Consider the following 24,916-nt stretch of genomic DNA (forward strand, 5'->3'; position numbering starts at 1 on the left):
ATTTTAAAAACTTTCCCAAAGACTTAACTAACATGTTAGAAATTTCCAGTATACTATTGTAATCAAAGTAATCAAGTACTGCTACTGTAGTTGAAGACAAAACTGAGATCATGAAAATATTATTAACTTATTTGGAATTTATTAAATTCAGTAGTAAACACAAAAAATAAAGGGTTTGCGCTGCTAGTGTAAAATGTATATAAATTACAGTAAAACTACTGTAAAATTGTCATACTGTAAAATTAAAATTAGGTAAAGGGCATTTTACCTTAAAACACATTTACAGGCAAGTTACTTTAAAGAGGCATCTGTGGTAACTTGCTGGCAAAAGTGCTGCCAATAAGTTACCGCAAAAATACAATAAAATAAAAGTGTCTAAAGTAAAATGTTTATATTTTTTTATTTATGTTTACCTATGTCTTCCCAATGCAATAACAATATAAAGTACTTATACATGCATGCCCACAGTAAATGGCCAAAGCTTATTCTCACTCTGATAGATGCATACTATTTTTCATGCATTTTCTAACTATAATATAAAAGCTAATTTCAGTCAAGCTACAACAAATTGCTGTGACCTTGCGAGTAGAATGCATTTCAGTCAAACTCTTCAATTCCCAATTTTTGCATCTTTGACCTTCTCACCTATAACGGATATTTGAAACATACAATTTGTTTCCCACGGTCTCAGAGGAACTGCAGGACACTGAACCCTGCGCTCAATGTCAGGGTCTCCAAACGACACACAAGGCTGATCTCAGTCCTGTTATTATTATTTTCCTATTATATCCTTAAGACAGATCATGCCTCCACCAGACATCTTACACTTTTCCACATTAAACCACAGACCTACTACAGGATTTCTAGCTTTAAAGATCCCATGAAATTAAAATAAAGATTTTAAGATGTCAGTATTGTTAGTTTTTAGGATATATAAGCTAGTGTGCTCCAAAAGAAGATAATTCAGAAGATATAAAACAGATATGAACATGTAAAGCTTGTAGTTTGTCACTTCCACCAAATGGATAATTTCTCATTACATCTTGACCAACCAAATGCTATCTAGTATCTGACATGCCCCGCCCCATTTAAGATGCTCCACATTTGATGCGATTAAGCTCAACAACTCTCACTGGTAAGAAGCAAAATATAAAGCTACACTATGTTCCACCCTCTCTTCATGTTTCAGCTTAGATTACATCAAACATCAAATAAAAATGCACATTTCAAAGCACTTCACACTCACAGGACCTTTACTAGAATCGCCTCTGAATATTTGTGTGAAATATTGTGTGTAAGTGTATATATATATATATATATACACACACAGTTGCAGTCAGAATTATTAGCCTCCTTTTGATTTTTTTTTCTTTTTTTAATATTTCCCAAATGATGTTTAACAGAGCAAGGAAGTTTTTACAGTTTGTCTGATAATATTTTTTCTTCTAGAGAAAGTTTTATTTGTTTTATTTCGGCTAAAATAAAAGCAGTTTTTAATTTTTTAAAAAACTATTTTGGGACAAAATTATAAGCCCCTTTAAGCTAATTTTTTTTCGATAGTCTACAAAACAAACCATCTTTATACAATAACTTGCCTTATTACCATAACCTGCCTAAGTAACCTAGTTAAGGCTTTAATTGTCACCTTAAGCTGTGCAGAAGTGTCTTGAAAAATATCAAGTAAAATATTATTTACTGTCATCATGACAAAGATCAAATAAATTGGGGAAAAAAAATAAACAGGGGTGCTAATAAGTCAGGGGGGCTAATAATTCTGACTTTAACTGTATATATATATATATGTGTGTGTGTGTTTGTGTGTGTGTAATACTTCAACTGTATGTGCGTGTATCACATGTAGATAATAAATATAACGCCCGCCCGCGCGCGCGCACACACACACACACACACACACACACACACACACACACACACACACACACACACACACACACACACACACACACACACACACACACACACACACACACACACACACACACACACACACAGGAGAAAGGCTGATTTGTTTTATTTTGAATAAAAGCAGTTATTAATGTTTAAAAAAAACATTTTAGGATCAATATTAATAGCCCCTTTAAGCTGTTTTTTTTCAATAGTCTACAGAATAAACCATCATTATACAATAACTTGCCTAATTACACTAACCTGCAGATAACCTAATTAACCTAATTAGCCTTTAAATGTCACTTTAAGCTGTATAGAAGTGTCTTGAAATATATCACTTACATACTTACATATATCTCTCAGAGAGAGAGAGAGAGAGAAAGAGAAAGAGAAAGAGAGAGAAAGAAAGAAAGAAAGAAAGAAAGAATGAAAGAAAGAAATATAACGTTTATACTCAGAAATAAACTCATTCATATGTGATCATGCCTCGTTGATTTGAACCTCAGCTGGTGTTTAGTTAAAAATGCAGACATTATAAAATAAATAAATAAAACATAATATTATACATTAATATGAACATAATATTAAACCTTTTCAAAAACTAATGATTAAAGGTACAATATAAAAATTAAAAATGATAAATATTGCTAAATAAAATGCAAAATGTAAACATTGTACTCTCACAACAATGCTTTTCTCCATGTTTCCGTCTGCATCCATGTACTTGTGTAATATTGCGCTTATAAAGATTTATGAATACTGCAAACAATGTCCAATACTATAGAGCATTATATGAAACGATAGACTTTTTATTTTGTTTAGGATTTGCTCGTGAACAGATGTTTTAAATGCGTGTGTGTGTGTGTGTGTGTGTGTGTGTGTGTGTGTGTGTGTGTGCGCCCTACTGGAGCCTTTAAAACAGGAAGAAAGGCTGATGGTAATAGGACAAAGAGTCTGGGGCTATAGAGAGCAGGAAGGTTTGGCCCTCTCTCCTCTGTCTCATTACCTGCCCGGGCCGAACAGCAGCCCTGCTTTACTCATGAGCCACTAATGAAAGGGTTCCAAATGTCACTGTAATTCCTGACTACCCTGAAAAGTTCAAAAGATGGCAGATTCCCTGTCTCTGCTCTTTAAGCAGGCAGGAGGAGAGGGTGGAGAAGAGCAGAGAAGGGGAAAATGCAGAGCTGTGAGGAAAATGATGGTATCAAAAAAATCTATTTGCACTTAGCAGAGTACAGGAACAACTTTATATTACGATTATGTTCTGTTAATGCCAAAATGGAGAAAATGCTATCCAGATAATATGAAGCTGCTAACAAATGTAATTAAATAAACAAATAAAAAAAAAATCTAACTATCATCAGAAATGCAGTGCAAGTAGTAAAATGTTGTTGCACTATAAAATAACTGATCAAAAGTAGTTTATCATTTAATTTAATCATTTATTCCAGTGTTTTAAAGATGTATTTTCAGCTTCATTACTCCAGTCTTTAGAGTCACATGATCCTTCAGAAATCACTCTAATATTTATTATTAATATTATTATTATTATTATTATTATTATTATTATTATTATTATTATTAATATTATTATTATTATTATTATTATTATTATTAATGCTAAGAGTAATAAAAGAAATAATGACTGGAGTAATAATTCATTTTAAAACTACACACAATAAGAAAGCAGTTATTGAAAATTGAAATAATTATTTAATAATTTAACATTTTTTACATTTAAAAAATGCCGCCTTGATGAACAGAATAATTCTAAAATAAAATTTTAATAAAAAAGCATGAAAAGTCTGACCCCTAACTTTTGAACGGTAGTGTATATATATATATATATATATATATATATATATATATATATATATATATATATATATATATATATATATATATATATATATAAGCATTATGCACATGTAAACTTTTATATTCTTATTTAACCCATCTACAGTCAAGATTATTACTACAAAGTATGAAATGTAATGAAATAAATAAATAAATAAAACAGAAATTTTTTTGTGCTTTTAAAAATAAACACATCATTTTGGTGTCCGCATCAAATTAAATTTACAAAAGTGAATTTATATAAAGCTAAAGACAAAATTAGTAGCCTTCTTATGAAATTTGATTTCTTAAAAAAAATATTTCATACACAATGTAAGAACAACACCTTTTTAAAGCAATAATTTTAATAACTTATTTCTAGGGCCAGACAGAATCTGCAAACATTTTTGGCTATTTTAGTAGGAAATTTTGTTAAAAATCTTTGAATTTATGTGGAATGATTTTAGGAGTATCGTAACAAATTTTTAATTAATAAATTTATAACATAAAATATGAAAAAATAAATATATAAAATAAAAATAATACATTTTTAACATTTATTTAATGTTTATAATGCAAATTCAATTAGAGCCACTTATTTAATAAACAAAGCAAGTCTCTCATATATCTACTTAAAGACAGAAAATATTACTTTACAAACTGTATTGTAAATAAATCATATGAACATTTTAATATTATTTTTATTATATTACAATAATATAAGTGAAATAATTTTAAAAACTGAATAAAATGTAAATTTACACACATTTACACAAGTAAATACATAGACTCAATGATGGGCAAAAAAATCTGCGAAAATCTGCTAAATTCTGTGAGTGCAGATTCCGTGAGGGCCTACTCATTTATAAAAATTATTTTTTTTCTTGGTTGGTTTTTGCTATGATGATGACAGTCCTTCATATTTTACAAAATACCAGTATTCAGCATGAAGTGCAATTTAAAATCTATAGCTTAATAAATTTAATTAGGCTAGTCATTTGGTACCTGCTATTTCTGAAGCCAACTGTAAAAACTAAATACTTAAGGGGGATAATAATATTGACCTTTTTTTTATATTTGACCTATTGTTTTTATTTATTATTTATTTACTTACAGCTAAATTAAAATAAATAAGACTTTCTTCAAAATAAAAATATGACAGGAAATACTGTGAAATATACTGTAACAAAAACAAATAAAATAATCATTTCAAACAGGAAGGCTCATAATTTTGTCCATTCTCAAGTCCAAGCATATTAAGTTTAAGTAAAGAAACTTCTTTAATGTTTCAAATAACTAAACATATTTCAAATAACTTCAAACAGGGCTGAAACAATACTCTATCCTCATTCAGAATCAGTACAAAAAAAAAGATATGTTTATGTAAAAATGAAACAGCAGCACACATATCCTGACCTGTACTTATTAAATCAGACTCAGTCTTTTTTGAACCCGACTGTATTTCCATTCCACTTGATTTTCTACTCCGCTTTTAATCAGCTACACAGACGTGGTGTGACCCATTGGGGAATGAGTCAGTTCTTCATCTCAAAATCTTAAATAAATCGTATTAACAGGCTTTGATCATTACTGCACGCGCTACCTGACAGAAATGTGCATTATCTGAGATCTTCATGGAGATTAAAGTCAAAAAGATCCCAGCATAAACAAACAAATCCCCTTCCTGTACAGATCAGATGAGAGCGAACATTGCTCAGAGCCATTACAGCAAACCCAAAGATTATGAAGGAGGGGAAAACAAGATCCAAACTACACAGATAAACATATTTCACCTAATAATAACTCCAGCAGCCAAACAAAGATTATCATTAATCTTATGCAACAATGTGAAGAGTTAAAAAAATGGCAACGAAGAAGATGCTACCACTAACTACATCCACATATAAGTTTTACTGAATAGTTAAAACTGAAACAACTGCAGTTCAGAATGGCCAAGACTGCCCTCGTGTGGAGTTAACTAGTTATTTCAACAGCCTTTATAAAGCTGCAGTCTCAAAATAAATGTAATATGTGCTATATAGAATCAGTATACTTAAATCATAGAATTTAAAGTAATACAGTATAGGTTTAAAGGATTTAATCCTAACAATTCATTTTAGCAACTTCCTTATAGTTTGCATATACATTCTGTTTAGATAAATTGGATAATCATTTGGAAATTAAAACTGTTATATAAAATAATTATGCTTCAGTTGAAACATTAAAAGTTATTGCAATATAAGCTTATATGGTTTAATTCTGACGAATCCATTTAGCTACTTGCTTATAGTTTGCTTCTAAGTGGTTGTAATGAATTGGATAATCGTTAGGAAATTAACATTAAATAGGGATGCACAATATATCGGCAGACATATCGTTATCGGCCGATAAATGCTATTTTTAATGGTATCATTATCTGTACGATATCAAAATCAGGGTGATATCTTTAAGCTGATAGATTATGTCATTGTACAGAATTGCCTTAAAATTGTCAAATAAAATAATGAAATTTCAGTTAAAGCATTTAAACTAATTACAATATAAGCTTATGTGACTTAATTCTAAAAAATCGATTCAGCTACTCCATTACAGTTTGCAGATACATTTTGTTTGCTTCTAAGCTGTTGTATTGAATTGAATAGTCGTTAAGAAATTAAAATTAAATGATTTATCGGCAGCCATATCATTATCGGCTGATAAATGCTTTTTTAGTGTTATCGTTATCAGTCCGGTATTAAAATTAGGCCGATAGCTTTAAGCCAATAGATTATGTCATTGTACAGAATTGCCTGCCTCTCATTTTTTTATTTCACCTATTATTTTTTTGCAACAGTCAAGTTGCATGTTAATTTGCTATGCAAAGAAAAGGAAATAGACTATTTTTGGAAATTCTGATTTATGTGAAATCGTGAATATAGATCTATATAAATCAAAATTTTGAAATGATTACTCTTTTTGTTTCGAGTATGCTATTCCAAGATCTGTTAAAAACTTTTATGAAGTTTTTAAAATAAAACCCGTTGTTCACTGTATAAAAATATGAAAAATATATATTTTTAAATATTTATATTTATCGGCTAATATATAGGGTATCAGCTTGCAAACCTAAAGAGTTATCAGTTATTGATATCGTCACAAAAAAATCCATATCATTGCATCCCTAAAATTAAATATCATATCTACATTAAGATTCATATTAATTGTTATTGCAATTGAACTTTAGGATTTTTTCTGATAAGTAACTATCATCAATTTTAATCATGGTACAGCCTTTTTTTTCTCAAAGAAGCATCATATATTGTAGGTCAGGTAAATTGCTAGTAAATATATTTGTTAGAGTAATATAAAAGAAGGACTTACCACTTAGCTTGTTGTGGCTCAGGACCAGTTGAGTAATACTGGACAAAGAGACTGCAAAAGAAAAAAAACAATACATGCTTGCTTTGTCATTTCAGAAAACTCTTAGGGTAGATACACACTTTAAAGTCTAAATCAGAAAGATTTTGATCTTGTAGCAATATTTTCTCACTAATAAAGTAAAAGTATTATCTTTTAAATTAATTAACAATTTGTACATTTAGCAGCTAAACAATTCATAATGAAATGTATGACTGATACAAAATGCACAAACATTTATTTTATTTTCTCCCTCATTTAAACCATCTACAGTCAAGATCATTACTTCAAAGTATAAAATAAAATAAAAACTATGAATTTTTATAATGCTTTTGGAAATGCACATACTATTTTGGTGTCTGTATCAAGTTTAATTTACAAAGTTAATTTATATAAAGATAAAGATTTTCTCACTAATAAAGTAAAACTATCATTGGTCAAACGAATAAACAAATGTTACCTAGTTAAACATTTCATAAGGAAATATAAAAGTGATACAAAATGTATTGTTTTTGTTGAATTGACACAAAAAACTCTTATTCATTCTGAATCTTAATATTCTGAAAGTTTTCAAAGAATTGGCACATTAATCAATGATGATATAATCATTGAGTCGTGATCACAACTTTTAAAACATGTGACTCTACAAAAACATTTCCTTTGTTATAAATCTAATTTCTCTTCTTAACAAAAGTAAATTCACCAACAACAAAACAATGTTTTTTTATGTAAAATACCTTAACATTTTAATCTTCATTAAAAAAAAGAAATTTGCAACTACTTTTACTGAAACTCATCACTTAATGTCCTACTCTCTGAATTCATTTAATCATCTTTTTCATATCTTAGTAAAATGTCAAACCTTTTCCATTTGTATTCTGCTGAGTGTACTTGTGTACTATATACAATACAACATCACCAACAACAAAATCTTTGTTTTAATATCTTGACATCTTCGGTAAACACGAAATGTGCAACTACTTTTACTAAAATACATAATTTAAAGTCTTATTCTTTGCATCTAATTTTCTTCAACTTTTTTCTTTTAGTAAATTGTCAATTTTTATTCATTTGTATTCTGCTGTGTGTACTTTTGATACATTTTGTGATTGGGGTAAAGTTGATTTTATATTTCCAGATTCATTAAGTGAAAACTTTTGACACGCTCCCTATATTGTTTACCACGGTACTTTAAATGTTTGGTCGAACATCACATGTAAATATCACTTGAAAAAAACATTAGCACTATTTATTTGACTGTGAACAATGTTGTACTTTAATATTCATTGACTGCTAATACGATTTCACTATTTAGAATTTACAATGAACATTTTTGTGAAATTATATTATTAAGGTGAAAGTCTGAATGTGTGAATATAAAACCTACTTAACCTCAATCATATTGTGCACTACATACAATACAAATGAATTAACAACAAAACAATCTGTTTAAATATCTTAACATCTCAAGCTTCTGTAAATATGAAATGCGCAACTACTTTTACTGAAATACATAATTGAACGTCTTATTCTCTGGTTTAAATTGTTTTCAACGTTTTCATATCTTAGTAAATTGTCAACTTTTTTTTATTTTGTATTCTCCTGTGTTGTACTTTTGATACATTTTGTGAACTATACACAACATTGTTTTCCTTTGTTATGAATCTAATTTATCTTCTTGATACATTTTATTTCCACAAATGTAACTTAACCAACAACAAAACAATGTTTGTCTAAATATTGTAAAATATCCTGACATTCTAATTTTAAATAAATAAGAAAGTTGTAACTACTTTTACTGAAATACATAATTTAATGTCCTACTCTATAGACCTATTTTTCTTCAACTTTTCCATTTCTTAGTAAATTGTCAACGTTTTTCATTTTTATTCTGCAGAGCGTACTTTTGATACATTTTCTTTTGAAAGTCTGAACGTGTGAATATAAAACCTACTTTACCTCAATCATTTTGTGCACTACATACAATACAAATAAATCAACAACAAAACAATCTGTTTAAACATCTTGACATCTCAATCCTTAGAAAATACAAAATTTGCAACTACTTTTACTGAAATATGTAAATAATTGTCCAATTCTCTGGATTAAATTGTCTTCTACGCTTTCATATTTTAGTAAACTGTCAAATTTTTTTCATTTATATTCTCCTGTATGTACTTTTAATACAATACAAACTCACCAACAACAAAAACAATCTTTGTTTTAATATCTTGACAATTTAATCTTAAGTAAATAGGAAATTTTTAACTTCTTTTACTGAAATGCATAATTAAATGTCTTATTCTCTGGATTTAATTGTTTTCATATCTTAGTAAATTGTCAAATTTTGTATTTTTTATTCTCCTGTGTGTACTTTTGATACATTTTGTGTACTATATACACCATCGTTTATAGTAAACATGCCAATTTTGTATTTTTAAAAACTGACCAAAATAAACAGGGGAAAAGACACGACATAGTATGACTACCACTTATTTACAGTGTAAACAAGTCCAATTTATGACCCATACACGTTTCAACAATAACATTTTAAACTTGAATGACTTGTCAGTAGTCAACTATCCAGATTAAACAGATTGAACACTCACAGAGTCCAGGAATATCCAGCAGGTTTGATATTCCTCTGTCACACATGTCCACCTCCGGGAGATTCTTGTCGCGACTCTCTTCCACGATCTTCTTCAGTGACTTTGACATTTTCTACAAATAAAAGTTACATTTTAAAAAGACCCACATACTTCACAGACAATCTTACTATTAGTTTTGCCACTTTGGCATCGTATAGCGGCTCAAATCCAGCCATTAAAAGCAGACAAAGAGCTCCCCCGATATTTACCTAGTTGTACGGAAAATACGCAAACACACAGGAAAAAGTTGTAAACAAAAATCCAAGCCCTACGGGCAATAAAAATAGATATTTCTGAAACAAGAAAACGCTCACACCCAACCGGAAGTTGATAGTAGGTGCGTAAAAGTCTCACATTCCATCCATAAAAGGGTATTTCCGGGGTCTGGAGAGGAAAAGAATGTCAGGCAGAACTCTTTTCTATTGTCCAATCAACTGCTAGAAAATCGACGCAGTCGTTGATTAAAGTAACAAGTACGACCAATCAGAACGAGCGCCACTGTATTTGTGCTGATTCCGTGGTCAATCATCAGAAAAGGATAGGAGAGACGTGTGGAATTATCCGGTTAAACATTTCCTCAGTAAATTTAAAAAGGATATTGATATAAATTGCTCTTTTTGTTCTTTGCATTTGGAAACTGTACCCCACATCTTTTGGCACTATGGTTATGTTAAAAAGCTTTGGTATGATGATTCTGTCTTTATTTTAAAAAAAAAAGGTACTGTTTAATTGTAATTTACATTTTGAAAACGTAATTTTTGGATATTTTAATTATGATACCTTGAATAACGAAGTTTTTGTTATTAATCTATTTATTTAGTTGATTAAGTTTCATATTTATAAGTGTAAATTTTCCAACAAAAAAGCCCTGTGCTACTTTGTTTTATAATTACTTTTGCACTATTAAGCATAGAGCTAATAGAAAGGCCATTAAAACGGTCTATGTGTGCTCTAGTTTTATTTTTAAAATCTTTGATTAATGTAAAGTTCCTGCTTGTTTGTAATTGTAGCAATTTTGTTTAATTATTTGTACTCTTGTTTTTTGTGTTTGTTTTATTTATTTTTTGCGCTGTTATTATTATTTACCTTTTATCACCCTGGCATTATTTTGTTTACCATGTTGTCATGTATGTGTTGTTTAATGCATTATTTAAAAAATAATAATCAAAACATGTATTAAAGAAAAAAAGAGTCTGCGCCAATAGCCTAGTGGTTTAGTGTGCTAACATTTAGCCTTATGGTACTCACGTTGACCTGAATTCGATTCCCAACTCAAGGTCCTTTGCCGACCCTTCCCTTCTCTCTTCTCCTGATACTTTCCTGTCTGCAACCTCTACTGTCCTTTCCAAATAATAAAAACCAGTAAAAATAATTATAAAATAAATAAAGAGACGTGTGGAATAGTGTTCTAGCTGAATTTACTAACGCTGAATTTTAATAACGCAAAGATAACATTTGACATAATTGTGGTTACAAATGTTATATATTGACTTCTTTGATTTGATTGCTTGACTTTATGAGTCTCTCTGCTCTCCATGGATTACTGTCTCATCTCTACTGTCTTATATAATAAAGGTTAAAAAAAATAAATTATGTTTATTTTTTCCCCAATTTCTGTTTAATGAAGAGATTTTTTCAACACATTTCTAAACATAATAGTTTTAAAAACTCATTTCTAATAACTGATTTATTTTATCTTTGCCATGATGACAGTAAAAAATATTTTACTAGATATTTTTAAAGACACTTCTATACAGCTCAAAGTGACATTTAAAGGCTTAACTAGGTTAATTAGGCAGGTTATGGTAATTAGGCAAGTTATTATATAATGATGGTTTGTTTTGTAGACTATCAAAAAAAATCTAGCTTAAAGAGGCTAATAATCTTGACCTTAAAATGATTTTTTTAAAAATTTAAAATAAGACTTTCTCCAGAAGAAAAAATATTATCAGACATACTGTGAAAATTTCCTTGCCCTGTTAATCATCATTTGGGAAATATTTAAAAAATAAAAAACAATCTAAAGGGGAGCTAATAATTTTGATTTCAATTGTATATAAAAAAAACAGAGCTCTTCACCTTTTTACAACATTTTTCACATTATGCAGACTCTTAAAAAGATTTAAAAAAAAAAACATTCTTATGAGTTCTTATGGGTTTTATTAATTGTAAATAGACTTGATGAGTTTTTTTATGTTCCGTTCCATTTTATTATGCAATATACTAGCACAGGGCATTACATTGTAATGTGTAAAAATATTACACATTATTGTATTTTTATTGCTGTTGTAATAAATTATTGAAAACCTTCCCACAAAGCAAAATTTCTGTAGTCCAGATCTGGCCCACACAATCAGCTTTTGCTTGGCCCACATGCCACAGTAAGTTACGGTAAATGATTAGACCAGGTCTGGCTTCTATACAAAGGCCAAACATGGACCATATCTGGGCCAAGTCTCAGTCAAGGTAATAACACATAACTAGGCACATACGGAATCTGCGAGGGCAAAAATCCACAGATTTACAAAGAATTTTAGCCCATCATTGAGTCCACGTATTTACTTGTGTAAATGTGTGCAAATTTATATTTATTCAGTTTTTAAATTAATTTCACAAATATTATTGTGATATATTAATAGTAATATTAAAATGTTCATATGATTTATTTACAATACAGTTTGTAATATTTTCTGTCTTTTAGTAGATAATTTATATGAGACTTGCTTTGTTTACCAATTAAGTGGATCTAATTAGATTTGCATTCTAAACATTAAATAAAAGTTAAAAGGTTTTATTTTTCCTTCATATATTAAGTTTTAGCTACAATACTCCCAAAATAATTCCGCATAAATCTGCAGATTTTTTTTTTACAAAATTCTCCACACAAATAGCAAAAAATGTCCGCAGATTCCGTCTGGCCCTATCCATAACCAACACAATCTCACGGCAATTTGCAACTTTTTGATTTAGTGACTAATTCGTATGAATTTGTACAATCTAATTCGTACAATTTAGTACGATTTTCTCATCACCCAATGACAGTTGGGGTTAGGGGTGGGGTTGGATGCCATGCCTCCTTTTTAAAATCGTACATTTTCGTACGACTGAACTCGTACGAAATAGCCACTAAACTGAAAAAAATTTACGTACTTACGTTTCCTTGTGAGATCAGAGTTATCTGCCATAACTGATGTTGGTGTGTCACGACTGCAATGAAATTTATTTAAAATTAAAATTCCTCTCGAAGCGACCAAATTGCTAAAATTTTTTCTTTACTCAAAAATATATTAAATGTATTTTTTCAACATAGGCCAAACTTATGTGGCCCACATATCAATTTGTGACATCTGGGCCAAATACTACATTTGATATCTTGCCCAAGTCTTGTGTGCTGCCCTAAAGACGTTGTTACCTCTGCGAAACCCGGGCCACTGTATCCCAGAGCCAAACAAAAGCCTGCTGTGCCAGTTTTATGACAAATCTTTGCCGCAATTCTTTGCTACATGAGTAAGTTTGATACCACCACAAATAACTATCATGAATAAATGTAAAAAATAAATAAATAAATAAATAAAATTAAAAAAACAAGGAAATATTTGATATATTACATAAAATATCAAGGCACTTGGCAATGGGGTAGCGCTGTCGCCTTACAGCATTGTTGCGTGCATTTCCTTCATACCCACAAATCCAAAGATATGCACTATAGGTGAGTTGGATAAGCTAAATTGTCCGTAGTGTATGTGTGTGATTGAGGGTGTATGGGTGTTTCCCAGTGATGTGTTGCAACAGGAAGGGGTTCCGCTGCATAAAACATATGCTGGATAAGTTGACGGTTCATTCCGCTGAGGTGACCCCTGATTAATAAAGGGACTAAGCCGAAAAGAAAATGAATGAATCATGGCACTTAGATGTATTTGCCATTGAACTCGATAATAAAAATCCAAAGACTCTCATCAAAAGACTGTTTAACGTGACCTCTTGAGAACTTTTTTTGTTGAGCCTTTTCTGAAGTTATGTTCTGCTTAATATCAAGCATTTTTCAGCATTCTTAACTCTTCATCTTAGATTTAGCCTGTTTTATCTTTCTTTTCTCTCCAGATGAATCTCACACTGCCTATATAATATTCAGGTCTGGACACTGTCGGGGCCATTTCGTGACTGTCTTTGTTTCTTTAGCTGTTTATCTCTTCAAATATAAAGTCATTACTTTGGCAGTGTGTTTGGGATCATCATGCCGAAATATAAAACTATTACACATTAGATGTCTTCTAGTAGGAATTGCATGACGAATTAAAACCTGTCTGTACCTCTCAGCATTCACAACCCCATCAATTCAGGCGATACTGACAACAGAATTGCAGAAATGCAGATCAAACCAAGACAGAAACTCCAGTATAGTTCATTCATTCTTTCATCTTTCTCTAACTCTTTTTTTCATATGTCAAACAATTATACCCAGGAATAAAAACTAGAACCTGTATTTTCTGGTTGTATTTTAATAAAGAAAATAAGAATTAATATATAATGGGTTGTCATTATAGCCCCACTAAAACAACAAATGTACCTGGCGGCCTAAGACTATTGCACACTAAACTGTAGTTAAATAAACCAGAAATATACTCAATTTCTTTAAAAACCATTCAAAATACATGAGAGAAAATGTACTTATCCATCTTGTTCACTGATCATCTGATTGAATATAACATTACTGAATCCAGCAGGTGTCTTATTGCCTCCCCCAGATCCCCAGCTATCACGCACCTTGCAAGGGAGACACATTATTCAGACGTCTACAGAAGCTGGAAGAGCAATAAAAGTCTTCTTCGTCTCCTTCTGCAGGACATGAGCAATGCTTGGGTTCCTATCGCCCTGCACAGTATCCTGGTCCTCCTTTCGCCTGTTGCTCTCGCTCTGTGTCTGTTTTCTGCAGGGCTGATCATTTCTTCGGGGGTCTGAAAAACAGTGGCTCTATTTATAGGCTTGATTATATTTGGTGAGTGGCAACAGATGCTTCAGCATGGGTGAACTTTGCTTTGCAGAGCGAGAGTTCTGGATTCCTGGGCCAAGGCTTTGTTTATGTTGTAAAATCTTTAACTAACACTCTGGAGCATGTGCCAGCGGAGAGCGGAAACCTTCGGACATGGCATGAGGGTATCGGGAGGTGTGTGTTTTATTCGAATCCACACATAAAGAGCTATGAGCACTTGCACTTGATCAAAGCAGGAATGAAGGTATGTGTGGAGGTTGTGCGTGATTTATGAGGTGCTCTCGAGTTATGTGCCTGAAGAACTCACTGTACCACCAGCACTGCAGACCACCAGCGTATTATTGAATATGAGCCGTTTGTCTGGATTAGATGTGGATGTTGTGTTTTTATTGCTGTATATTAACATTATTCTTTACTGATGTATGATGTACAGTGCCTCAAGAAGGTATTCATAGCGCTTCACTTTTTCCACATTTGTTTATGTTACAGCTTTAATCCAAAATGGATTAAATTAATTTATTTCCTCAACATTTTAGACACAATACCCCATAATGACAATGTGAAAAAGGAGTTTTTAAAACTGTTGCAAATTTATTAAAAATAAAAAAAGCTGAAAAATCACATGTAAAGAAGCAGGGCTTAACATTAACTTTGTTGATCACTAGCCACTGTGGCTGCTAGTAGATTTCCAACATTACTAGCCACTTGCCATTTTCACTAGCCACAATTTTTTTGCTTGGAATATATTTTATTATAATAAATGTGACTTTGACATGCTAAAATGACTTGATATAGATATTGTGTTGTCCATATGTGTGGACGTGATGCACTATGAATACTTTCTGGATTGTTAGAATTTTGAATGATGTAATTTATAATTAAGCACAATAAATGAAAACATTGGTTATTCTATCACAGGGGTGCCCAAACTTTTACTTATGAAGGGCCAAAAATCAAATATTGAGAGCCTTGGGCTGAAAGTTAAAGTTTCTATAGGTAATTTCCTAATTTATTTTAAAGCACGGTCGCCTCACAGCAAGAAGGTTGCTGGTTCGAGCCCCGGCTGAGAGAGTTGGCATTTCTGAGTGGAATTTGCATGTTCTCCCCGTGTTGGTGTGGGTTTTCTCCGGGTTCCCCAACAATCCAATGACATGCGCTAGAGGTGAATTGAATAAGCTAAATTTGCCATAGTGTATGTGTGAGAATGTGAGAGTGTGTGGGTGTTCCCAGTGTTGAGTTGCGGCTGGAAGGGCATCCGCAGCGTAAAACAAATGCTGGATAAGTTGGCGGTTCATTCTGCTGTGGCGGCCCCTGAATAATAAAGGGACTAGGTCAAAAAGAAAATGAATGAAGGAATGTTAAAAAATAAATATTAAACTACATGAAATAAATGAATGAAAATTATTTAAATAAAAACATGACTTTAAATCATATAAATTAATGCCTTCGCGTGGGTTTCCTCCGGGTGCTCCGGTTTCCCCCACAGTCGAAAGACATGTGGTACAGGGGAATTGGGTAGGCTAAATTGTCCGTAGTGTATGAGTGTGTGTGTGAGAATGTGTGTGTGGATGTTTCCCAGAGATGGGTTGCGGCTGGAAGAGCATCCGCTGCGTAAAACTTTGCTGGATACGTTGGCGGTTCATTCCGTTGTGGCAACCCCGGATTAATAAAGGGACTAAGCCTGTAAAGTCAAATCGCGAATTTGGACTTCATACGAATCAATGCATGGAGGAATTAGGCGGAACTAACGAAACTGAAAGTGTTTGGCGGAAGCAATTGGCTGACGGAGCTTGCCGAGGAGATACGGAACTTGCCGAGGAGATACGGGAAGTGCCGAGGAGATACGGGAAGTGCCGAGTGAATGCGGAAAGAAAAAAAAAACTCACATGGCAAGTGCATGCATGCAGACGCGATGTGAAAGCTGAAGAACGCGATCGCTGCATTAATAAACTTTCACGATTGCATGCAGAAAGTTTTAAGCTGCAGTGAGTAAGGAAGGGAAGGCACATCAGCATTTGGTCATCTCAGGGACACTGATGGTATGAGAATTGACTTTTTCTAATTACAAGGACTGCCACATGCATTGCCTTATTCATAATATATGTGCAATATAAAAGACAGCTACTATTTTGTTGCACTGTAGTTCATTATTTTGTGCATTATAATACTTTGTGCACAATATTAAGTTAATCATGCTGTTCATTTATGTGAATGGTTTATGTAAAGTGGGGTGCTTGCATTAATATTGGGAAGTATTATTTTGATATGCAAATTAATAATGCTGAGACAAAATTTGTGAAGGAACTGTCTTTATTTATATTACATTGTGTTTGTTTAAGTCAGTATTGCGAATAATGTATATTTTATATATTTTGTTCCTTTTCTAAGGTTATCAACCTATTGCTATCGCTGCTACTGGTATCGCTACTACTGTTCAAGCGCTACAGTATTGTATTATTGGGCAAACTGAAAGTTAAAATACAAAAGCTGAAAAGCCTTGGAGTTGTTCCCTGTGTCCCCTGTTATTGGCTGAAGCTCTTTCGAGTTAGAAGCAGATACTGGTGTGTGTAACCCATAAGAACTCGACAGTTGATAACCAAGAGTGTAGCAGCTGGACATAAAGATCAACGGCTTTGTGACGTCCAAAGACAAAGTTCTGCTGACACCAAGTGAAAGAAAAATTCAAGGAAAATGGCTGAGGAAGCATTAGGAAAATCAGTTAAACAGCTAAAAAAGGAAAGAACCACTGCAAAAAGTAGCTTTACCAAACAAGCTAACTTTCTCTGTAGAGAAGCACACCGACTTATAGAATCAGAGCTAAAAGAAGAATTTAAAAAGCTTTCTTCTGGAGCAAGAAAAGTGTTTGAAACTAATGATGACTATAAAGCTGGATTAATAGCAGAGATTGAAGCTACAGAAGATGGTGCAGAGGTACAACTTTCAGCACAGCAAGAAGCTGACTTTAAGAAAGCTGTGGAAGAATGTAATGCAAAGTTTGACGAAGTAACTGAGATAGTACAAGATAATCTCTGGCGAAGATATGGACAAAGTGATGTGTTAACCACAATTTCAGCAGCTGAAAAAGCCTGCGATCGCACAGCCGCTATGCCTGTTGATGGCACTGGATATGAAAGTTATGAAGTGCAACTGGAGCTCTCGATGAGACTGGTGAAAGAGGCAACTGTAACTTTGCTAAAATGGGAAAGATGGATTCCAGCACCTGAGAGAAAGGATCTTGAAAGTCATGTTCGCAAACTGAAAGAGTGTAGCAATGAGCTTGAATCAAGAAAAGCTGAATTCGCTTGGGCACGAAGAGCTGCTGAAGATACACAAGCATTAGACACGAGTATGACAAACAATCCAAACATAATGGTACCTGCAGGACAGATCATGCCAGTGGTAAAAATTAAACCAACAAGTCTACCTAAATTCACTGGTATTAAGAGAGATTACTATCGTTGGAAGAGAGACTGGGAAAATCTCCAGAAGCAAGGTGAGCCCACTGGGTCTGTTGAAGTGAAAAAGATTCAGTTAGTGGATAGCGTGGATGACAGAATCGCAAAAGAGCTCAGATTGTCTTCCTACAACACTGCTGATGACATATTCAGGGTGTTAGACAACCGATACGGTAACAAAATTACAATTGCCATGGAAATTGTAGAGGAACTAGAGAAAATGCCAGCTTTGAGAGGAAACCAACCAAGAAGGGTAATAGAATTAATCCAAATGGTGGAAAAAGCCTTGGCTGATCTCACAGATCTTGGAAACGTTGGAGCAATGAAGAATCCTCTTGTGATAAAATCCATCGAAAGCAAGTTACCTGAACTCTTGAAAAGAGAATGGCTCGTATATATGACAGATCCTGCAAATAACATCACACCAGACAAACACTTTGATGAGCTGTTACAATTCCTTCAGAAACAGGAAGAAGTGCTTGAAAGGCTGGAACAACTTAGGATCTCAGAAAGAGTGGAAAAGCCAGAAAGAAAATTTGAAAAGAATTACGCTTTTACTAGAACGACAAAGAAAGACTCCACAGAAGCTGGTTGCATCGTGTGTGGGGCAGAGAAACATAGAGACAGGATTTTCTTCTGCAGAAAATTTAAAGACTTGAAGCTGACAGAGAAGAAATCTATCATCAGGAAACTAGGAGCATGCAAAAAGTGCTTGGGAGTTCATGAGGATGACAGCAGGTGCAGTGATAACTACCTTTGCAGAAACAAAGATTGCAAAAAAGGAGACTTCTCAGACCACCATTACTTCCTCTGTCCAAAATGGGACCTCAAGAACCTGAATGAAGGGAAAACCATCAGTAAAGATAGTAGAAAAGGAAGTGGATTGACTGCAGAGCAGGAACATTTCCTGGCTGAACTTTCTCCAGAATTGGCTGAGAAATGCAAAAAAGCATTTACCAACAAAGTTAAGATGATAAACTGCTCAGGAAATGACCAGCAGGGATTGGTCAGCAAAAGTGGATTAAAGGAGCTTCCTGTTATCATGATGCTGATGGAAGTAACCACGAATGCAGGACAGAAGATTGGCGCTTTGATAGATCTGGCTTCTGATACAAACTATATCACCCATGAAGCTGCTGAAAGACTTAAGCTGAGAGGTGAAAAAATCACTCTAGTGGTTCATGGAGTTGGCAAGATGGCGATCAGAGTAAGCACAAATAGATACCTTCTCAGGATTAGAGTCAAAACTCCTGAGGGGACAGTGAAGGCTCATCAGTTGATCTGCTATGGTTTGGAAGAAATTGCCAAAGTTCATAGAATCGTAAGTCAAGAGAAACTTAGAGAATTCTTTCCAGAGGTGGAATTAGAAGAACTGAAAAGACCAGGAAAAATAGATCTCCTCATCAGTCACCGAGAGGGCAGACTCGCTCCACAAAGAGTGAAGATTGTTGGGGATCTTGTCCTGTGGGACAGCCCGCTGGGGAAAACAGTGGCTGGAGCACACCCTGATTTGTTTGAAGTGGTGGATATGGCTGCATACGAGTCCAAAACACATTTTGCTCGGTCCATGAGAACAGCTGCAGCCAGGTATGAAGAAATCATAGAAAAAGCAGAAAGACCAGCAATTACTGATATTGTCAAAGAGGGAAAGAGCCCAAGAAGTTCACTAGCAAGCAACAGAGAGTTTATTGACTGGTGGAAATGGGATAGTATTGGCACAGCTTGTGAGCCAAAATGTGGAGGATGTCGCTGTGGAAACTGTCAGCCTGGAGGGAAGGAGATGACCCTAGCAGAAGAAAGAGAACTAGAGATTATAAGAGAGGGTCTCACATATGTTGAAATGGATACCCACAGCACAGCTCCACACTGGGATACAAAGTATCCATGGATTCAGGACCCAGCTACACTTCCTTACAACAGAAGTGGAGTAGAAGCTGCTTTCCTCAGAACAGAAAAGCAACTGAAAAAGGTACCAGAATGGCAGGACATTTATGCAGCTCAAGTCCATGACATGTTGAAAAGAGGTGCAGCAACAAAGCTTACTAAACAAGTAATTGAGGAATGGAAGGGACCTGTTTGGTATGTTAGTCACCTGGTAGCACCAAATCCGCATTCAACTACCACTCCAGTGCGACTTGTCTGGAACAGTAGTCAGAAATTCAAAGGGCTAAGCATGAATGATCTTCTGTTAAAAGGACCAGATGTACTCAACCCAATCAGAGCTGTCTTGCTAAGATTCAGGAAGGGAGTATTTGCTGCTCTTGGAGACATAAAAAAGATGTACAATTCAGTGTGGCTGGAAGAGCGTGAGGTTCATCTTCACAGATTTCTCTGGAGAGACACTCAAGACGAAGAAATAAGTGAGTACGCTATCACTAGAGTTAACATTGGAGATCGTCCTGCTGGATGCATTGCACAGTTAGCTATGCGTGAGACAGCTAGGCTGGCAAAGTTTGCTCATTTAAAAGAAGAGTGCAGAGTCCTTGAGGAGGACAGTTATGTGGATGACATCCTTACATCCCATAATAGCCAGGAGAGACTGAAAGAGATAACAAATGGGCTAGAGGAGATTCTAGCAGCTGGCGGATTTGCACTGAAACCATGGGTTCGGTCGGAGCAAAGTGGGAGGAATGAAGTGGTTGATCCAAGTCAAGTTCCAAAAGAATCAGTCTCTCAATCTAAAACAATCATACTACCAAACCAGCTACGAGATGAAGACAACAAGGCTTTGGGCACAGGGTACTTGGTAGAGGAGGATAAGCTGTACATCATGGCTTCCATTAATTTCTCAGTAAGAAAGAAGAAAATGAGAACGGGTCAGAACCTCTTAAAAAGTGAGGTGAGACTGAGAACACCAAACCCTTTGACCAGAAGGCACCTGTTAAGCCAAGTTGCTGGCCTCTATGACCCAGTTGGTCTTGTCACTCCTGCCAAACAGAAGGGTGCAATTCTTGTCAGGAAAGCTTTCCAAGAGACAGGAAAGGGGAGTCTAACCCGCGAGACATGGGACATGCCACTTTCTGAAAACCTCAGGGAAGAAGCTATCAGATTATTTGAGGAATATGTGCAGCTTAATCAGGTCAAGTTCCACAGAAGTCTTACACCTCCTGGCTGGAAAGGAAAACCCTGGGGAATCACTTTCTCAGATGGTAGTGATAAAACATATGGAGCTGTATTGTACCTAAGATGGAATACAGACCAGGGGATAGACGTCAGACTAGTTGAATCTAAAGCAAAACTAACACCACTAGACCAGAAAGGAGATGCTGTGAAGGCTGAAATCTGCGGTGCAGTTTTCGCTGCACGACTCAGGAAGTACTTTGAAAAGCATGGGCGGATGAAAGTGGAGCGCTGGTTTCACCTGGTAGACAGTCAAACGGTGCTGGGGGCAATTCAACGTGATAGCTATGGCTACCAAACTTTCTTTGCAAATAGAGTTGGAGAAATCCAAAAGTCTGGATCAGTAAGTGACTGGTGGTGGATACCAGGGGATGTCAATATCGCTGACATCATTACTAGAGGAGGCACTCCTGAAGATCTTGCTGAAGAGTCCGAATGGCAGGAGGGACCACAATTCCTCAGATATTCAGTAGAGGAGTGGCCAAAGAAATCAGCTGCTGAGGTTGCTGCTGATGCCAAGGAGAATGTTAACAGACTTCAACGGAAAACATTCTCAGCAGTTCTGACAAGATCTCAAACAAAGAGGGACCTGGCAGAAGCAGGTAAAGGAATTCCTGAAGTTTCAATCCTTGGTGATTCAATCAATGTTGTTTCTGACTCTGGTGAAAATGGAAAAAGACCAAACTTACCAAAAGGAACACCTCGTGACTTAATTATTAAGAAACTAGTGGATGAGGAAAAATACAGCAATTTAACCAAGCTAGTCAGAGTCATCGGCTGGGTTTGGCGTGCTGTAAAGAAGTGGCTAGGATTCAGGGATCAGGACTCAAATGAGAGAAAAAGAAAAGAAGTGTTGCAAAACAAGATCAAACAAACCATGCTGACTGTGAAAGAGGAAGAGTATATTCTGAAAGAACTCTTTCTAGCTGCTCAACAGGGTGTGACTTTTCCCGACACTACACTTAGCAGACTGGCTGTGTATAGAGAAAATTCAGGACTCTTGGTTTGTGGTGGAAGAATACAGATCTTTAATGAAGAAAAGATTGCAGTCCCAATATTACCTTGTAGTGCATGGGTGTCCATGTTATTAGCCCGAGAAGCCCACAGTGCAAATCATGAGGAGGTAGCAGGGACACTTCTAAGAATGAGGAAAAAGGCGTGGGTGATTAAAGGTCGGAGACTAGCCAAGAAAGTTGTAGACAGCTGTGTGATCTGCAGGAAGGCAAGAGCAAAGAGATGTGAGCAAATCATGGCAGACCTTCCTCCTGAAAGGACAGAACCAGCAGCACCCTTTGAATACACAACTTTAGACCTGTTTGGACCATACATAGTAAAGGATGAAGTGAGGAAGCGAGTACATCTCAAAGTTTGGGGAATCGTTTACTGCTGTATGGCATCTAGAGCGATACACACTGACATTGTGAGTGACCAATCTGCTGAAGGGTTTATGCTAGCCTACCAAAGATTCACGGCTTTGAGGGGTCATCCAAGAAAATTATGGTCCGACCCTGGCTCAAATTTTATCGGAGTTAAACCTGCTCTCACAGAACTCTACAAGTTCCTGGACAAGTTAGAAACATCTGAGCTAGAGGAAAAAGCTGCTAAACACGGAACTGAATGGGTTTGGAAGATCCATCCTGCAAGTTCTCCTCACAGGAACGGAGCAGCAGAGGCCGCTGTTCGCATAGTAAAGCGAGCCCTTCACAACTTGGGAGGTGATGGTGTTTTCACTTGGAGCGAATTTCAAACATTCCTTTATATGGCAGCTAACCTGGCTAATGAGAGGCCTATTGATGCAAGGACGCAGAGCAGAGAGGATTGTGTAGAATATGTCACTCCCAACTCTCTCCTGTTAGGAAGATCTGGACCAAAGGGAGATCCAGGTGACTTTGATTTTGTTGGCTATCCTTATAAAAGATTAAAAGTCATCCAAGGAGAAGTTAACAAATTCTGGAGGAAATGGAGTCAGTTAGCAGGGCCAAACTTGTTTGTAAGAAACAAATGGCACACCAAGGAAAGGAATGTTGCTGTTGGAGATGTCGTCTGGTTAGCAGACCAAAATGCACTGAGGAGTCAGTACAAGTTGGCCAGAGTCATCCAAGTCAATGCTGATGACAAAGGTATTGTCAGAGATGTGAATGTTAAAGTCTTCACAAGCTACCCAGTCTCAAACGTAAAGCCTGCTAAAGCCAAAGTCACAACCAAAAAGTTGACTGACAGAATCCCTGCGACTATCCTCCACAGAGACGTAAGACGTTTAGTTGTCTTAATACCTATAGAGGAACAGCACTAAACACGCACTAAATTCTGTGAACAACTTGGGTTCAAAGAACCAGTAGTTCAAGTGGGAGGTGTAAAGTCAAATCGCGAATTTGGACTTCATACGAATCAATGCATGGAGGAATTAGGCGGAACTAACGAAACTGAAAGTGTTTGGCGGAAGCAATTGGCTGACGGAGCTTGCCGAGGAGATACGGAACTTGCCGAGGAGATACGGGAAGTGCCGAGGAGATACGGGAAGTGCCGAGTGAATGCGGAAAGAAAAAAAAACTCACATGGCAAGTGCATGCATAGAAGTAAAGTTGGTTTTATATTCGCACATTCCGACCTCTGCGTTCAATAAGTTTGTTAATCAGCAAGTAAAGAATCCAAATTCAATTATTTACCGTTGTAGTCGATTATGAGCAAAATGTACACCACACTTTTCTGTCAAACTCAGCGTTTTAAAGGAGTAGAAAAACACGCTTACCTCTATGAAGGAGGTGACGTCATCGCTTTTTTGAGGGACCGTCTACAAACTATCAGTTTGTAAAATCAAGCTGCTAACGTTCACTGTCAATAGTAAGCCTACTAAATCTTAATAAAATCATCTGCAAACAATATATCACAGACATGTTTATGTATACATTATATTAAAACTATTTAAAAACATAAAACATTTAGAAACACAGACTTAGTAATTTAAAATAGTATATTAGTATAGAATAGTAATTTTATACACTGATTTTTGAGTTATGATTAATGTATATACACTTTACACAAGTATACATGTTCATGTGTAATATGAATAATTATATATGTTTTTTCCCCTCTTCTTTTTCCTAATTATTTACAGATTGTACGCAAGCAAAAGATGGCCAGATTGAGACTTGTGAACTTCACCACTGGCTCCCTCCTTTAAAATGTTACTCTGCTGAAGTACATGTGAATAAAGAAATATTTTCAAGACAGCAAATAACAGTGTCATGAAATGAGTGCGGCTCATGTGGACGAAAGAGTCCAAAATGAGAATCTATGCATTTGGGGATTTACAATGCTATTATTCACTTTGGAATGTTTTTTTTTTTACTTGCATGTACTTGCACAATATTTTTATACATAATTGCCACATATTACATGGTAATGTAATAGGTTGTACTTTCATTACATATTAAGTGAGATTCTTGCCAATGTTTGTTTCATGTCCCATGTGTCAATATAGAGCTGCAATAGGAAGACCAGCAGACCTTTTGTGATTTGTGTTTGTAATCAATGAAATTGCATGATAAAATGATGAAATAGGA

At 34.8% G+C, this 24,916-nt stretch overlaps 2 protein-coding genes across 5 annotated transcripts in view; one reads left to right on the forward strand and one right to left on the reverse strand.

Moving 5' to 3' along the window:
• Nucleotides 1-14,710, reverse strand: part of rsu1 (Ras suppressor protein 1) — an 83,735-nt gene extending 69,025 nt beyond the window's left edge. For 2 of the 4 annotated variants that reach the window (XR_012399496.1, XM_009297565.5), the window contains exons 1-3: nucleotides 9,998-10,127; nucleotides 9,750-9,861; nucleotides 7,105-7,155 (exon numbers count right to left, since the gene is read on the reverse strand). Coding sequence is in view for 2 of the 4 variants with exons in the window: in XM_009297565.5 (XP_009295840.1) it covers nucleotides 7,105-7,155; nucleotides 9,750-9,858 (160 nt within the window). In the remaining 2 variants the exon portion in view is untranslated. Of the gene's footprint in view, nucleotides 1-7,104; nucleotides 7,156-9,749; nucleotides 9,862-9,997; nucleotides 10,128-14,552 lie in introns of those variants that run through there. The other 2 variants (XR_012399495.1, XM_021470373.3) reach the window with 1 other exon arrangement.
• Nucleotides 14,711-16,654: 1,944 nt separating this feature from the next.
• LOC141380743 (uncharacterized) lies at nucleotides 16,655-24,916 on the forward strand. Its single transcript, XM_073940947.1, has 3 exons — nucleotides 16,655-16,817; nucleotides 17,167-23,911; nucleotides 24,469-24,916. The coding sequence occupies exon 2, from the start codon at nucleotides 17,470-17,472 to the stop codon at nucleotides 23,644-23,646; it is 6,177 nt and encodes a 2,058-aa protein (XP_073797048.1). The 5' UTR covers nucleotides 16,655-16,817; nucleotides 17,167-17,469; the 3' UTR covers nucleotides 23,647-23,911; nucleotides 24,469-24,916.

This window comes from Danio rerio, chromosome 24 (assembly GCF_049306965.1).
Source record: "Danio rerio strain Tuebingen ecotype United States chromosome 24, GRCz12tu, whole genome shotgun sequence".
Taxonomy (NCBI): domain Eukaryota; kingdom Metazoa; phylum Chordata; class Actinopteri; order Cypriniformes; family Danionidae; genus Danio; species Danio rerio.

Excerpts from the sequence above, each read along its gene's own strand:
- LOC141380743 (XM_073940947.1), top strand. The coding sequence starts at position 17,470 with ATGGCTGAGGAAGCATTAGGAAAATCAGTTAAACAGCTAAAAAAGGAA.